Source organism: Borostomias antarcticus, assembly GCF_949987555.1.
Source record: "Borostomias antarcticus genome assembly, chromosome: 37".
Classification (NCBI taxonomy): Eukaryota; Metazoa; Chordata; class Actinopteri; order Stomiiformes; family Stomiidae; genus Borostomias; species Borostomias antarcticus.
Window position 1 is genome coordinate 889,972 of NC_140270.1, and position 15,627 is coordinate 905,598.

Sequence of the window (15,627 nt, forward strand, 5' to 3'; positions counted from 1 at the left end):
GAGACATGACAATGTCTGCCTGTACTGAGCCTTAAAAAGTAATTACTGTTATTTCATGACATGCGATCTGATTCATATGGATTGACTCATTTTGAAGTTCTGAAAAACCTCATTGTAAAGTGAAAAGGCTGAATTCCATGATCTACAGATGATGTTTCAGACAATCCATATGAATCAGATTTAATGATGAAACTATCCATTCATTGTAGCTGGTTGTAGATCTAAAACAGGTGCTCAATTTCAGGCACTTGATTCCCCATAGACTCAATGTTAGAGCTAGATCTGCTAACTGTTTCTATCCTGGTGATTGTTGCATTAGATCTAATTCATCTGGATGGGTCTCAGGCAATACCACATGACATCTACAGAACTGGTAATAGGCTGATGCCATCACAGGAAGTAAGCCATTTTGAAGATGACCTGAACAGGTGAATCCAATGAAGTCCACAAGCTAGTGACTCATAGTGGTAGTTCATGTATCAGTCTATCATATCTACCATTGCTTTCCAAACTTCATTCCATGAGATAGTGAATATTAATAATATTTCAATTGGATTTGAAATTATTATTTTTGGTTGGTTAGATAGCTGCTACACAGCTAGCCTAACACCTATAAACACAAGCAAGACGAATTAACCAGACACTTGGCAGAAATCACACATTTTTATTTGATATTTCTTAAACATTTATCAGTCCTTTCCCATCATGGCAACAGCATACACTTTGTCCAATACATCACTTTAACTCAACTTATAAAAACCAGTGTGGAAAAAAAGCAAAACAAAAATGAACAATCAGTGTTGTCTCACAATCCCTGAAGGAAGAACTTAAAGGTGTAGTAACGGCTATACACAATGATTGGCAATCAAATTATAGTGGACCACTAGTCTTAACACTACTGTGCACCTCAAAAGCCAGTGTGTTAATCAGCCATTTGTGTCCCAGATTCCCAAACCTTGTACAACATCACAAAAAACACAATTCAATTTGGCAAAAACTAACAACCTTAATCGGTACCATTTATGAAAATAGCTAGGAACTAGGAAAAATTACTGGACAAAGTGATTCCATGTGATTTGACCAAGTAACTAATTTTCTCACCTCAACTTGTGGGTTAAAAAAATATTATAAGCAAAGTATTGTAACCAGTTAGGTTTATCTAGATGATATGAAGGGTTGGGGAAAGGCTTTTCACCTCAGAAGCAACCATTGAATGATCCATTCTTGTGGAAATACATGAGGGAAAGGACAAGACTTAGGGAATGATTTAAAAAACAGGGTCATGCACTATACTGTATATTACTGTTGCACAGGGTTAAGCAAAACAGTTCAATGATAGGACTGATATAAAGCTATTTGAAGGATCAACCAACATTATCAATAATCACAATATAAAAAGTAAACAAAGAGAAGAAAATATAACCGTAAAATTCACATAATTTGACCCTTATGAAAATATGATTTGATGTTAAAACTGATACAATGGCCATGTGTTGTAATGTATACAATATAGTTTACATTCTATCATTGAGATGATCCTCCACATCCTTTCTTGTGTGATGTATTGTACAGGCAAAACATTACTGTACACAGCAAAACATAGGTCTCAGGTGTGAATTAAAATTACTGAATTAATTAATCGTACATAGTAATGAGCCAATCAAGAGCAAGAGAACAGAATTGTAAAAATATTGTAAACTAAGCTCATATTTTGACAGTTAATACCGTCAAATACAAAGTCAATACAAAGTTTAAGCTTGGATATAGCATTTCACGTCACTCACAGTGTATACATCACCAAAACAAAAGCAAGCTTATGTTTGTCATTTACAATTACGATATATTGCAATTTGCACCAACAGAACAGACACTGAAAAAGTCTGGTTACTGGGACGCGATGGTCAAGTTAAAAGTCTGGTTACTAGGGGGACGTGATGGTCCAGTTAAAAGTCTGGTTACTAGGATGTGATGGTCCAGTTAAAAGTCTGGTTACTAGGGGGACGCGATGGTCCAGTTAAAAGTCTGGTTACTAGGGGGACGTGATGGTCCAGTTAAAAGTCTGGTTACTAGGGGGACGTGATGGTCCAGTTAAAAGTCTGGTTACTGGGATGTGATGGTCCAGTTAAAAGTCTGGTTACTGGGAAGCGATGGTCCAGTTAAAAGTCTGGTTACTGGGGGGACGTTATGGTCCAGTTAAAAGTCTGGTTACTGGGGGGACGTGATGGTCCAGTTAAAAGTCTGGTTAGTGGGATGTGATCGTCCAGTTAAAAGTCTGGTTACTGGGACGTGATGGTCCAGTTAAAAGTCTGGTTACTGGGGGGACGCGATGGTCCAGTTAAAAGTCTGGTTAGTGGGACGTGATGGTCCAGTTAAAAGTCTGGTTACTGGGACGTGATCGTCCAGTTAAAAGTCTGGTTAGTGGGACGTGATCGTCCAGTTAAAAGTCTGGTTACTGGGACGTGATGGTCCAGTTAAAAGTCTGGTTACTGGGGGGACATGATGGTCCAGTTAAAAGTCTGGTTACTGGGACGTTATGGTCCAGTTAAAAGTCTGGTTACTGGGACGTTATGGTCCAGTTAAAAGTCTGGTTACTGGGGGTACGTGATGGTCCAGTTAAAAGTCTGGTTACTGGGATGTGATCGTCCAGTTAAAAGTCTGGTTACTGGGATGTGATCGTCCAGTTAAAAGTCTGGTTACTGGGATGTGATCATCCAGTTAAAAGTCTGTTTACTGGGATGTGATGGTCCAGTTAAAAGTCTGGTTACTGGGACGTGATGGTCCAGTTAAAAGTCTGGTTACTGGGGGGACCTGATGGTCTAGTTAAAAGTCTGGTTAGTAGGACATGATGGTCCAGTTAAAGGTCTGGTTAGTAGGACGTGATGGTCCAGTTAAAAGTCTGGTTAGTGGGACGTGATCGTCCAGTTAAAAGTCTGGTTAGTAGGACATGATGGTCCAGTTAAAAGTCTGGTTACTGGGATGTGATGGTCCAGTTAAAAGTCTGGTTACTGGGACGTGATGGTCCAGTTAAAAGGCAAACTTGAAATAACTGAAACTGATGATGGGAATTTCATCTGGGTGTATGACTTGTGTTCACTGAGCCAAACACACTTACTGTACAATTAAAACTCACATAACTCTCATAAGCCCACAAAAACGTAATTGTCATTAGCTCTGGCATATATACTATTCTCCGTGGCTTTCAACCTTTAAACATCTCTAAAACCAGAAAATCATAGTTATATAATAAAATAAAAACGTTTTGCGTTCTATCCGACCTTATGAGTCTGAGAAGAATCGATAAATGTGACAACACACATGTTCTCTATGAAATTATATCGTCAAGATTTATTTTGTTATTTTTTTGTTGACGTTTACGGGAATCTTCCGCAACGACGATATGTAAACAACACTCTAGGTTGTATCTATAGATGGACAGGGATTGGCTGAGGGCTGTGACAGACACTTGGCAGGCGGGATCTCCATGGTCCGCTGACCAATGAGGGCTGAGCGTGGCAGGTGGGGCGGATCTTCTCAACTGTAACAGAAAGATGGAGGTTTGAGTTCCATTGTCGTCTATATCACAGTTCTATGTTGTACAGTAGATGTACATTACACAAATTAGAAAGATTTAAGAAATTAGAGGAACATGAGAATAATACTATAAAGATCCTAAAACAAAACATGGAGAAGCAGCGTTCAGTTTTTATGCTCCACATATCTGGAACAAACTTCCAGAAAACTGCAGGTCTGCTGCAACTCTCGGTTCTTTTAAAACAAGCCTGAAGACTTTTCTTTTTGCCACTGCTTTCTAAGAGGAGTTATGTTTATCCTTATACTGCACTCTAACTTTTTATTCCTGTATTCTATTTGTCCTGCTTTTTGTTTTAAATGTCTATAATGTCTATAATTTAGTTTTAATGCTTTTAATGTCTCATGTAAAGCACCTTGAATTGCCCTGTGGCTGAAATGTACTATACAAATAAACGTGCCTCGCCTAAAACATTAGAGGGAGCTTCAGTCTTTTAACAGTGTGTTTCAAGTGTTTTGGGGATGACCAGGGCCACCAGCTATAGAGCTACAGACAGCAGACGACTAGGTCGAGGCGAAGGTCGAAGGTCAGGGGCGTTAGCGGCGGCGGTCCCCTTACTTGGTGGGCACGGTGGGCGAGCCCGAGCGGTGGAAGTGGATGTTCTGCCACTTGCCGTCGCGGCGGTGCCAGATGCGCGTCTCCTCCGACTGCATGGTGCGCGGCACGCCGGCGGCGTCCATGTACTGGGTCAGACGGATGTAGGCGATGCAGGCGGCCTCCTCGCCGACCAGGTGCACGTGGGGGTTGAGCAGGATGGTGTGGATGGGCTGGCGGACCTTGAGAGCTGGAGGGGGGGGGGGGAGGGAGAGAGAGAGAGAGGGAAAGGGAGAGGGAGAGAGAGAGGGAGAGAGAGAGAGAGAGAGAGAGAGAGGGGGAGAGAGAGAGAGGGAGAGAGGGGGGAGAGAGGGAGAGAGAGAGAGAGGGAGAGAGAGAGGGAGAGAGAGAGAGAGAGAGGGAGATAGAGAGAGAGAGAGAGAGAGAGGGGGGGGGGGGGAGAGGGTCAGAACATTACCACCCCGTCACGTCCAGTTGTTGCACAGACAATTGTTGCTTTCCGCCCGATGGAGTCGTCCGTCTCGTTTAACCTCGCCTGCTCTGAATCCGCCCCGACCCGGCGCCCGCGTTTACCGTTCTCGAAGTAGAAGCGGTGGAAGTCGGTTCCCTCCACCAGGTTGCCCAGGGCCTCGGGTTCGAACGACGTCAGGCCCGGGTCACAGATCTTCCTGCGGGACGAGAGAGGATGTGAGAAGCAAACAAACGCAGTTACCTTCAGCGGCGACCCGGGGTTGAGCAGCGGAGGGTGGCGGTGTTTTATTTAATTATTTTTTTATTTGATTTTATTTGACCTTTATTTGACCAGGTTAGTCTCATTGAGATTGAAAATCTCGTTTACAAGAGAGACCTGGCCAAGAAAGCAGCATAAAGTTACAGACAACATTTCAACACAAATATAATACAAACACAAATATATCTACACTTACAGTAATAGAAAGGACAACCAATTACACATTAAAGCAGCAGGGTTATATACAAGTATCTCCTATTATGGATCAAAACATTTGCAGACCATTTCATTATCTATAATTTTAACCCTGGTTTTAATAACTTTTAAAGGGACTAGCTCCTACAGGTTCAAAGATCAAAAGGGTTCGAGTGCGGCGCTCTGAGCGCGTGGTTGAACAAAGTGCACTGACGTGTAGGCCTCAAAGTCCCCGTTGTTAATGGCTTCAATCAGCTGCTCGGTCACTTTGATGATCTCCTGCTTCCGAGCTGAGAGAGAGAGGGAGAGAGAGAGAGAGAGAGAGAGAGGGAGAGAGGGAGAGTGAGAGAGGGAGAGAGAGAGAGAGAGAGGGGGGGGGGGGGTGGGTGGAGAGAGAGAGAGAGAGGGGGAGGGGGGGTGGGTGGAGAGAGAGAGAGAGGGGGAGGGGGGGGGCGGAGAGAGAGAGAGAGAGAGGGGGGGGACAGAGAGATAGAGTGTCAGTGGGGTGGGGGGGTTAAAAAATGATCCCATGGAACTTTCACGACACCATGACACACCGACAGGCCTCGGAGGTTGAGGCTCGGAGGTTCCCCACTTCCACGCACGCGTGTGGCCCACGATCACTGTGGTTACTGTACCGTTACTGTACTGTACTGTACCGTTACTGTACCTTTCATGTTGCAAGCTAAGTCGTGATGAGCGAGGAGAGGAAAGACAGAGTTTAGTGGTTTAGCAGGGTGCGGTCGCGCGTTGTGGGATGTCCACATGGAACGGCGAGAGCTACAGGATGGATACGTTGGATAAGGAAAGCTGACGGGCACAAAGCATGGTGTCACACACACACACACACGCACACACACACACACACACACACACGCACGCGTACAAGCATGTACGAAAGCAAAATCACTTCAAAGACGTGTCTTAATCAAAGGTCTTCGTAGCTTTCTGCTTTAAAAAAAAAAAAAATCTCAAGAAGAATAGAATCACTCCGGCTACCTTTACCTTCGACAGTGTGATTCCCGTCGACACTTTCAAAGGAAGCGAGGACCAGAGCACAAAGCAAGGAGCCCAGCATCATGTTCCCCTGGCAAGGTCTCCTCTCTGATCCACAAAAGAACCTAATCTCGTCTGGTGTTGGAGAGAGTGAAAGAGCCGTAGGCGGCCGCGAACGATAACAATGAGTCAACTCTGCTCCAGCTGCATCGCAGCGGTCAACCATCGGCTATTTAAGGCCCACTTAGCCATACAGTAGAACGAGGGTTGCGCAACGTATTCCCTTCGACGTTTTCGGTGTTAAAAATCAAAAACGGGCAAACAGGAACAGCAAGCAGCTGGGTGTTGACACACCGTTGATAGACCTTGCTCTGTTTGCGAAGGCACCGCAAACCCGCCGAGCGATTAGGGCCACACTTATTCTTAGTCCGAAACACGCGGCCAGAGGAAAATAAACCTATTTTGCCACCGCTCGGTTATTTTGGAAACTAGAGTTGATCAATGCCTCTTTCAAGGCTTGTGTACATGGGATTCTGAGTAAACTACGATTCCCAGTCTCCTGGGAAAATGTCTTCGCTTGAAGATGTTCTGCTTGCCAAGAGCAGCTAAACCACCAGCTAAACGACACCAGCTAAACGACAGCACATTTTTATTTTAATGTGTTCCTTAAGATCACGTTCATGATACAAGACTTTTTTCTCTCCACACACACACACACACACACGCACACACACACACACGCACACACAAACACACACGCACGCACACACGCACAAACACACACACACGCACCCACACACCCACGCACCCACATACACACACACACACACACGCACGCATACCATTGGCTGCTGTTTGAGGAATGAGGCTATTACAGTTTTTCCAGAGTGGAGATCATCTCTCTGTGTTCTCTCCCTGTGGACTGTTTCATAACAGTCTAGTCAGAACGCTGTTCTGAAGGGCCCGGGGGGGAACACTGTTCTATAGACTAGAACACAGTGTATTCTGCCTTTTCTTCTCCTACGCGACAGCGAGGGCGATTTCTCCCCATAGGGAACCCTGTCATTAGTCGGCCATTACAGTCACATACGATGCGGTTCGCTGTGAAGAAATGGCATCTCTAGGGGGAAGCAGTCGCACGGCGTTCTGACACAGCAGCCTGACAGGTACCGGGGGAACTGAGCCGGAAGCCTCTTCCTGTCTAGACTTTGAGGCTGATGAGATGCACACACACACACACACACACACAGACGCACGCTTGTCAGTGCAGACTTGCATCACAACTGTTACGAAACCGTGAACTTCCCCCATTCCCTGGAACCGATCCTCTTCCGTCTAAGTAGCTGGTTTGTGTGTTTGTTGATGTTTGTGATGTTTGCGTTCGCTTGTGAGCTCGTCGGCGTTGGAAACGAGGGAAAACCTCAATCGCCCCACGAGTTTAAATAAAGGTTTGAAATGAAAAACATGAAATGAAATAGCTGGACCTGAATTTAAAACAGAAGAGGTCAGGTCTAGGCCTCATCAAAATACCAGCGGAGTTCTTGTTCATTCTAGTATTCATGCACTCACACACACACAAGCGCACACACACACCAGCCTGTGCTGAGCATTGACCTGGCTTCAGGCTGATCGACAGCACTGATGTCGTAGCGGTCCTTCGCCTGCAGGGGGCAGCAGAGCAGCACCAGCCGGCGTGATGGGGGTCCAGCTTAGCTATGCACTGATAAGGCACTGTGGTCCAGGGGAACGTTTTTGGGTCTGGCAGAGAGGAAGGGGGGCTGGGATTGGAGGGAGGTGGATCGTTTCTCTGTACCAGGAGGACGGGGTGGATGGATGGATGGATGAGTGGATGGATGGATGAGTGGATGGATGGATGAGTGGATGGATGAATGAGTGGATGGATGAGTGGATGGATGGATGAGTGGATGGATGAATGAGTGGATGAATGAGTGGATGGATGAGTGGATGGATGGATGAGTGGATGGATGAATGAGTGGATGAATGAGTGGATGGATGAGTGGATGGATGGATGAGTGGATGGATGAATGAGTGGATGGATGAGTGGATGGATGGATTAGTGGATAGATGAGTGGATGGATGGATGGATGGATGGATGGATGGATGGATGGATGGATGGATGGATGGATGGATGGATGAGTGGATGGATGGATGGATGAATGGATGGATGGACGGATGAGTGGATGGATGGATGGATGGATGGATGGATGGATGGATGGATGGATGGATGGATGGATGGATGGATGGATGGATAGATGGATAGATGGATAGATGGATGGATGGATGGATGAGTGGATGGATGGATAGATGGATAGATGGATGGGTGGATGGATAGATGGATAGATGGATGGGTGGATGGATAGATGGATAGATGGATGGGTGGATGGATAGATGGATGGATGGATGGATGGATAGAAAAGTGTGGACTCGAAGGTGAAAGTGGCGATAGAAGGGACAGAAAGCAGACATAGAGAAAGTGAAAAGGAGAGAGGAGAAAGTGAGACAGCGTTGGGTCTCCAGCTGTGAACAGAGAACAGAGGAGGAGGAGGTGAAGGAAATAAACAGCTGAGGTTGTTGAGATGGAAGAAGACATGAACGCCTCCGTAGAGACCGGCCGCGCTGTCGGGCAGGGAAACGATGATGTCAGTAAATAAGTAAATAACATGTATTTATATAGCCGCTTTCACAGAGCAGGGTCACTAAGTGCTTCACTAGAGATATGAGGGAGTGACCACCGTCAAACTAACATGTACTTGACTGACCTCTCATCTGACCTCTCGTCTGACAAACAAGGCTTCCGCCACAGGAAACTAAGTGAATATGGAAATCGGGAGGAGGAAGTGACCCTCGCGTCCGCTCGCCCGCTCATCGATGACGTCACCTCGCGCACGCCGCCTGTCGTCCGTCGTCATAATCGAACGCGGTCGAGTCACGCTCGAGCACAAAGGGACGGCGTTTCCCCTCGACACGACGCCGGCGTGACGCATGAGTCCCCCTCGCCGGCCATGACCACAATGGGGCTTGGGGACAGGGGGACAGGGGACAGAGGGACAGGGGGACAGTTTTTGCGAAGCAGGGCAGGTCAGAAGATCCCTTGACTACACGTGGAAGATTAGTGGACGTTGATCAGCTGTGCGGAAATGTCCTGTAGGGCTGCCATCATGAGGACCAGGCAGTGGACAAACTACTGATGCTAAAACAAGTACGAGGACATGGAAAAGTCCTCAGATAGCTTCCGTACATTCGACAGTGACGAATTGTTTGTTGTTTTGTTTATCCGTTTATAGGAGTGCGTTGATATGTTTGTGTGAGCGTTCGTACCTTTGACGTCTTCGTCCTCGATGGTGGTGTTGGCGCTCTCGCTGGACTCCTGGTGGACGACAGCAAACGGATAACAAGGTAAACAGCCGATCGCACAGGAAGTGGAAACTCAGAGGAGAAACTTTGAACGCGACTAATTGAGATTCCACTCATCGCAGCACTCGAGACCAATCACTAGACCGCGGGGCGCCATCTTAGTTCTGCATTTGTCCTCTGATGAGAAAAGGATTTTGGTGAAGAGCGCCGAGTGAGTCTGATGCATTATTCATCGTCTGCTGATGAGAGGAATAGATTTGGTGGAGCAAGTGATCGTCTTATATAAGCAAATGTATTTTCTCAATCTTCTACACTAGTTTTACTCTCTATATGTACCTCGGATACACAGTACGCTCACACACGACTCCAACGACAACACTTATGAGGTGATACACTAGTCTAGTCCACACTAATCACACGCCAATACACACTATCAGTCTGCAAAGCTGCGGAACATGCAAGAACGTTAGTGTACTGTACCAAGCAAAGGAGTCAAGCGTGCAAATGTCTACCCAGCATGCATTATGTGTAGCGCTGACAGTATAGGCGACCTTTGGACCTCAAGGCACAAAATACCATATTAGAAATCCCTTTGTTCTGCCTTGAGCAGCGTTCAGAGAATATTGTGTGCATACCTTACTATATTTTTCATATGCATTGTGTACAAAGGGCGCAAAGTCGATGGTGATGGATAGTTTGTGACTACTCTTAATGAGTTTCAGTGTAAATTTCAGTCTCAGTAGTTTCAGAACGGAACATGCACTGGCAAAGCACGTGCGCTATCAGCAGGTCCACGGACAGCACACGGAGTGGCATGCAAATGTTGGTTTAACGTTACGTAAGCGTAAGCACACAAGCATCAAAAGTCCACAGTCCATCGTCCGATACAGGGGGGGCTTCCCCTCGGGCATCATGCACACCTACGGTGTCACGGGAACCAAAACCAAATCGCTTATCGCCCCACTAGCGAGCGCACGCTATCAGCAAAAGAGGCCTACGGTTCGAATCTTCCCAATACCTTGTTGCCATCTGTTGGGTTGTGGATAACAGTGGTTTGAGCTTCCTGATTCGGAGAGGCGTCGGAGGAAGAGGGGAAGAGGAAGACAGGGGTTAGAAAGGCAGGAAACGGTGGTGAAAAGCGGTTAGTGAAGAAGAAGAAGGCCAAACGCACCCAGGGAAGAGGTCGGTTTCTGGAGTCAATCGGAGGGAAAGCTCGTAGCTGGGCATAATGAAACGATCGCTAAAGAACTTCTGGAAGGGATGCTACTGTGTACGGTATGTACAGTACGGCCAACCAACACTCTCAGGGGTACCAAGTCATATTATCTGAGCACAAGAAACGTCACGTTTATGTTAGTTGTATTCAAATCACTAGAATGAGGCCAATGGGCTATATGCACAACTCCAGTACTTCCTGAAATCAGACATGCTTCTCTATTTCCTGTCTTACACTATTGATGATGATGAAATGATTATTCAGGTGTGCCTGATCATTGTGCTGCAGTCAGACACACCTGATTAATCACTTCATCCAATAGTGTCGGACAGGAAATAGAGAAGCATGTCTAATTTCAGGAAGTACTTGAGTTGTGCATATAGCCTATTTAGCATAATCCAGAGAGACATGCTAAAGACTGGTACCCCGAGACCAGGTTGAGGCACCCTAGACTAGAATCGTTTCGGACCGAGATCCCTCGGTACGTTTGAGCCCCGTTCTGTTTCCCGGGAGCCGTTCGGCGCCCGGGGAGGCACGGGGAGACGAGACACGACACGGCAGCCACGGCGCGATGGGGGGGCCGAGGTCGCGGGCCTCTCCTTGGACGGGGGTCGGCGGGGAGAAGCCGGCGCGCTCGCGGCCAACGGCGGGGGCGAGCGTTCAGAAACACAGCACAGCTGAGAGCGAGCGTTCACCCGGCTAGGGGACAGACGCAGGCGCAAACCTGAACACCAGCCGACTGAATCACTCTTTAAAACACACTTTGTCGACGACGGAATGTTTGTTTACAGACAGATGAGCGACCACATCAGCACGGGAACATCCTACAGAATGGTGGTACTGATACCGTTGACGTTTATACAGCAGAAAAATAATGGTAAACTATTTGTATGGCGTCTTTCATACAAATAAATGCAACTCAAAGTGCTTTAAAGCAGAAAATATGATATACTGTCCTGCCCAGAGTTAGGTAACCACTGTGATGTACACGCTGTGGGGGGGCTGGCTGACTGGTCTCCCAGGGGGGGGGGGGGGGGGGGTCTCGGAGGGCGGACCACCCCCCCGGAGGGGAGGCTGGAGGGTGGGCTGTCATAAGAGGACCGGGCTCGGCCCACGCTGACGATCATCTGGGGTGACAGGGTGACTCGGTGGTGCTGGAAACCCCACTTAGGGGGTCCGTGACACACACCTTGAAGCGTGTGTGTGTGTGTGTGTGTGTTGAGAATATGCACTGCACAGTATGTGTGTGATGATGATGATGATGAGTATGTGTGTGGACGCGTGTGTGTGTGTGTATGTGCAGAGTACAGTATGTGTGTGTGTGTGTGTGTGTGTGTGTGTGTGTGTGTGTGTGTGTGTGTGTGTGTGTGTGTGTGTGTGTGTGGGCTTGTCTGTTTGCTCTTTTGTATGAAGTCTATTTTCGGCGGCACGCTCTGCGCGCTTTCTCCAGCGTGTCTCATTGGTTTCCGGGGTAACCGTGTTACAGGGGAAAACCTTGGGCAACACAGTATTCACACGCACACACACACACACACACACACACGGGAACATGCCATGCCACCAGAGCGACTGTACTAGTCACCGTCGACAACAAAACCAGAAGTGACAGCGAGGTGGTCGTGAGCGGCCGTCCGGGCGCCGACCCCAGACAGGAAATGACATGAGCGTCACGGACGTAAAGAACGCAGGGAAAAGAACACATGAAAAACACGTGAATCAAAGAGAGGAAAGGGTTTGAACACAGAGCAGCCCAGGCCGTGGGTGGAAGCCACTGAGAGACAGACAGGCGGGCAGAGGGACAGACAGGCAGACAGACAGGCGGGCCGAGGGACAGACAGGCAGACAGACAGGCAGAGGGACAGACAGGTGGGTAGAGGGACAGACAGGCAGACAGACAGGCGGGCCGAGGGACAGACAGGCAGACAGACAGGCAGAGGGACAGACAGGTGGGTAGAGGGACAGACAGGCAGACAGACAGACAGACAGACAGACAGGCGGGCCGAGGGACAGACAGACAGACAGACAGACAGACAGACAAACGGGCAGAGGGACAGACAGGCGGGCAGAGGGACAGACAGACAGGCAGAGGGACAGACAGGCAGGCAGAGGGACAGACAGACAGGCAGAGGGACAGACAGGCAGTTAGAGGGACAGACAGGCGGGCAGAGGGACAGACAGGTGTACCAGGGCAGGAGTGGGGGCAGGCTCTTTGGGGCTGGTGACCACATTGGCCTTGTTGTTGACCTGGAAGGACAGAGTGACGCACGGCGACGGACGGACAGACAGACAGACAGACAGACAGACGGACAGACAGAGAGACAGACAGACAGACAGACAGACAGACAGACAGAGAGACAGACAGACAGAGAGAGAGACAGACAGACAGACAGACAGACAGACAGACAGACAGACAGACAGACAGACAGACAGACAGACAGACAGACAGACAGACAGACAGACAGAGAGGAACAGGAGAGAAGGAGGTCAGGAACACACAGCTGAGAGAAGAACACAGAGTTAGCGGTGTCTTCAGTCTTAGCATCAGCGTGGAACACAGTGGACAGCACTGGACTCAGCCAGAGAGGGGCTGTTTAAAACCTGCCCGGTCACAACTTTATAGTTACCCAACTTTGGAGACGAGACGACGGAGTGTTCCTCCGCAACCGAATTTCACAAAGGGCCCTTTTTTTAAATCGCGATCACAACATGAAGCTCCGTAAACTCATTGTTTTCCAGGCCGAGACGCACGCTAATGGGCACTATTAAAATGTTTACAAAATTAGCATTAGCGATGCGTGCTACGCCTCTCTGAGCGACCGAAGCTCGGAGGAACAAATCATGCGGCAGCGATTACGCAATTGCATGCTAATTAAATGTGTCCAGTCTTTGTCAACGATGGCTTTCTTTCACTATTAATTCAGCGCTAACGCAACAATGCAAGGTTATTTATATCGAGGCTATGTTAATGGAATGGCATTCACCTGGGATGATGTAGACTCTACGTGTGTGTGTGTGTGTGTGTGTGTGTGTGTGTGTGTGTGTGTGTGTGTGTGTAGAGGGACACAACCGTGGTCTACTAAACTGACCAGTACCCAAGCTCTATGGACCCCATGGGACGTTTGTGACTCTTCCTGAAGTTTAAAAGGGGCCTATTCTACGGTCCACCACAGACATGGCAACCCGTGAGCGTGTGTGTGTGTGTGAGTGTGTGTGTGTGTGTGTGTGTGTGTGTGTACTGTAGAGTGAAGTGAAGAGCAAACAGGAGGATGTGATGAGAGTACAAGTGAACAGATGTTAGAAGAGGAGGTAGTAATCTCTACAGGACCACACACACACACACACACACACACTCACACACGCACGCACTCACACACGCACTCACACACGCACACACACACACACACACACACACACACACACAGTCAATATCAATGGCGGGACATCATCTCTCATGACCCCCGTTCTTCAGTCTCCAAGGGAACAAGGTGACAGTGTTGTTACAAGCCAGCCTTGGGGGGAAGTGACACGCAGGAAGGAGCTTTGAGGCCCCGCCCCTAAACCTGACATCATCCCTCAAACTCGCCCTCCTGCTCTTCCAGACTTACAGACACACACACACACACACACACACACACACACTAAACACAAACTCACACACTCTCTCTTTCTCTCTCTCGCTCTCTGCGCGTCTGTATCTTTGTCAAACACACACACACACACACACACACACACACACACACACACACACACACACACACACACACACACACACAGACTGAAGATTGAGGTAATCAGGTGACTGTTTTTTTCCGGCGACGTCTGTTTGTCAGAAAGATGATGGCTGTCACATGGACTTAGCCCGTCCGTCCATCACCGCTACCTTCCTCCCAGCGTTCATATCAACCAATCAGACGTCCCCTCGTGTAACCCGACCACTGCAGAGTCAGGCTCGTTATGGAGATATCGTTTGTCACGCAAGCCTGAGTATGACAAATGTCTCATCCTCTCAGATGTGGAGTATATTGAGCATATCGGATGAGGTTAATGTGTGTGTGTGTGTGTGTGTGTGCGCCTGTGTGTGTGTGTGTGGCACAAGCATACCTTCACGCCGTCAGCTTTCTTGTTCAGCAGACTCTTGGCTACTGTAATGAGAGAACAGGAGAACACAGTCAGTGAGGACACACACACACACACACACACACGCACACACACACACACACACACACACGCACGCATCATTACACTAGATCGAGCGAAAAGAGAAAACGATCGTCTCTGACAAGGGCTGAAAGCAATAGAGAACATGCAAATTACATTTTTCATCCGAGAGAAATGAAACTGTAATTATTACTGTTAATCTACAACATGCAGGGAGACCCTCAGGCTCTGTGGGCTCTGGGCGGTGAGTAAATCCACGAGGTTTACATCTCTGTGCATGCATGTGCGCGCACACACTGGGTAGTGGACCTTTGGTTGCTTGATTGTGAATGTTATAAAAGCAAACTAAATGTGCGTTAATGTGATAACGATGGATCCGTCATGGTCTGCCCACGACGAGAGAGCCAATTACCGCCTACGCCTGGCTGACATGCAAATATGGTCCAGGCATGGAGCAAGCTGATTGGCTGGTCGGGAAAGGGGGGAAGGGGGAGGGGGGGCGGTGGTGTTTTCTGGCAAACTCCGACGACAGCGGCTGAAGCATTGTGTTTGATTTGACACACAGGTGCAGGGAGAGTGTGTGTGTGTGTGTGTGTGAAAGCACTTTTCAGACCGACTACAACGCCGTCGGCTCGCGGTCCGTATCGTAGCGGACAGAAACCTGGCGTCATTTCATGACATGGCACACGGCCACCGGCTGGTTCCGACTGCGTCGTAGTTGGCCAGGAAAGCACCGGCCAAGCTCCGCCCACCCCCCCCCCCCCCCCCCCCCTCCTCCCTCAAAGCCTGACCCCGCCGCGGTGACCCCGCCCT

At 48.3% G+C, this 15,627-nt stretch overlaps 1 protein-coding gene across 1 annotated transcript in view; it reads right to left on the reverse strand.

Annotated features, from left to right (window-relative positions):
* Positions 1-653: 653 nt before the first annotated feature.
* Positions 654-15,627, reverse strand: part of camk2d1 (calcium/calmodulin-dependent protein kinase (CaM kinase) II delta 1) — a 37,803-nt gene continuing 22,829 nt past the window's right edge. The window contains exons 13-18 of the mRNA XM_084461211.1: positions 14,758-14,795; positions 9,405-9,453; positions 5,284-5,359; positions 4,718-4,812; positions 4,148-4,373; positions 654-3,535 (exon numbers count right to left, since the gene is read on the reverse strand). Of these exons, the coding sequence (XP_084317337.1) occupies positions 3,532-3,535; positions 4,148-4,373; positions 4,718-4,812; positions 5,284-5,359; positions 9,405-9,453; positions 14,758-14,795 (488 nt within the window). The 3' untranslated portion in view covers positions 654-3,531. The remainder of the gene's footprint in view (positions 3,536-4,147; positions 4,374-4,717; positions 4,813-5,283; positions 5,360-9,404; positions 9,454-14,757; positions 14,796-15,627) is intronic.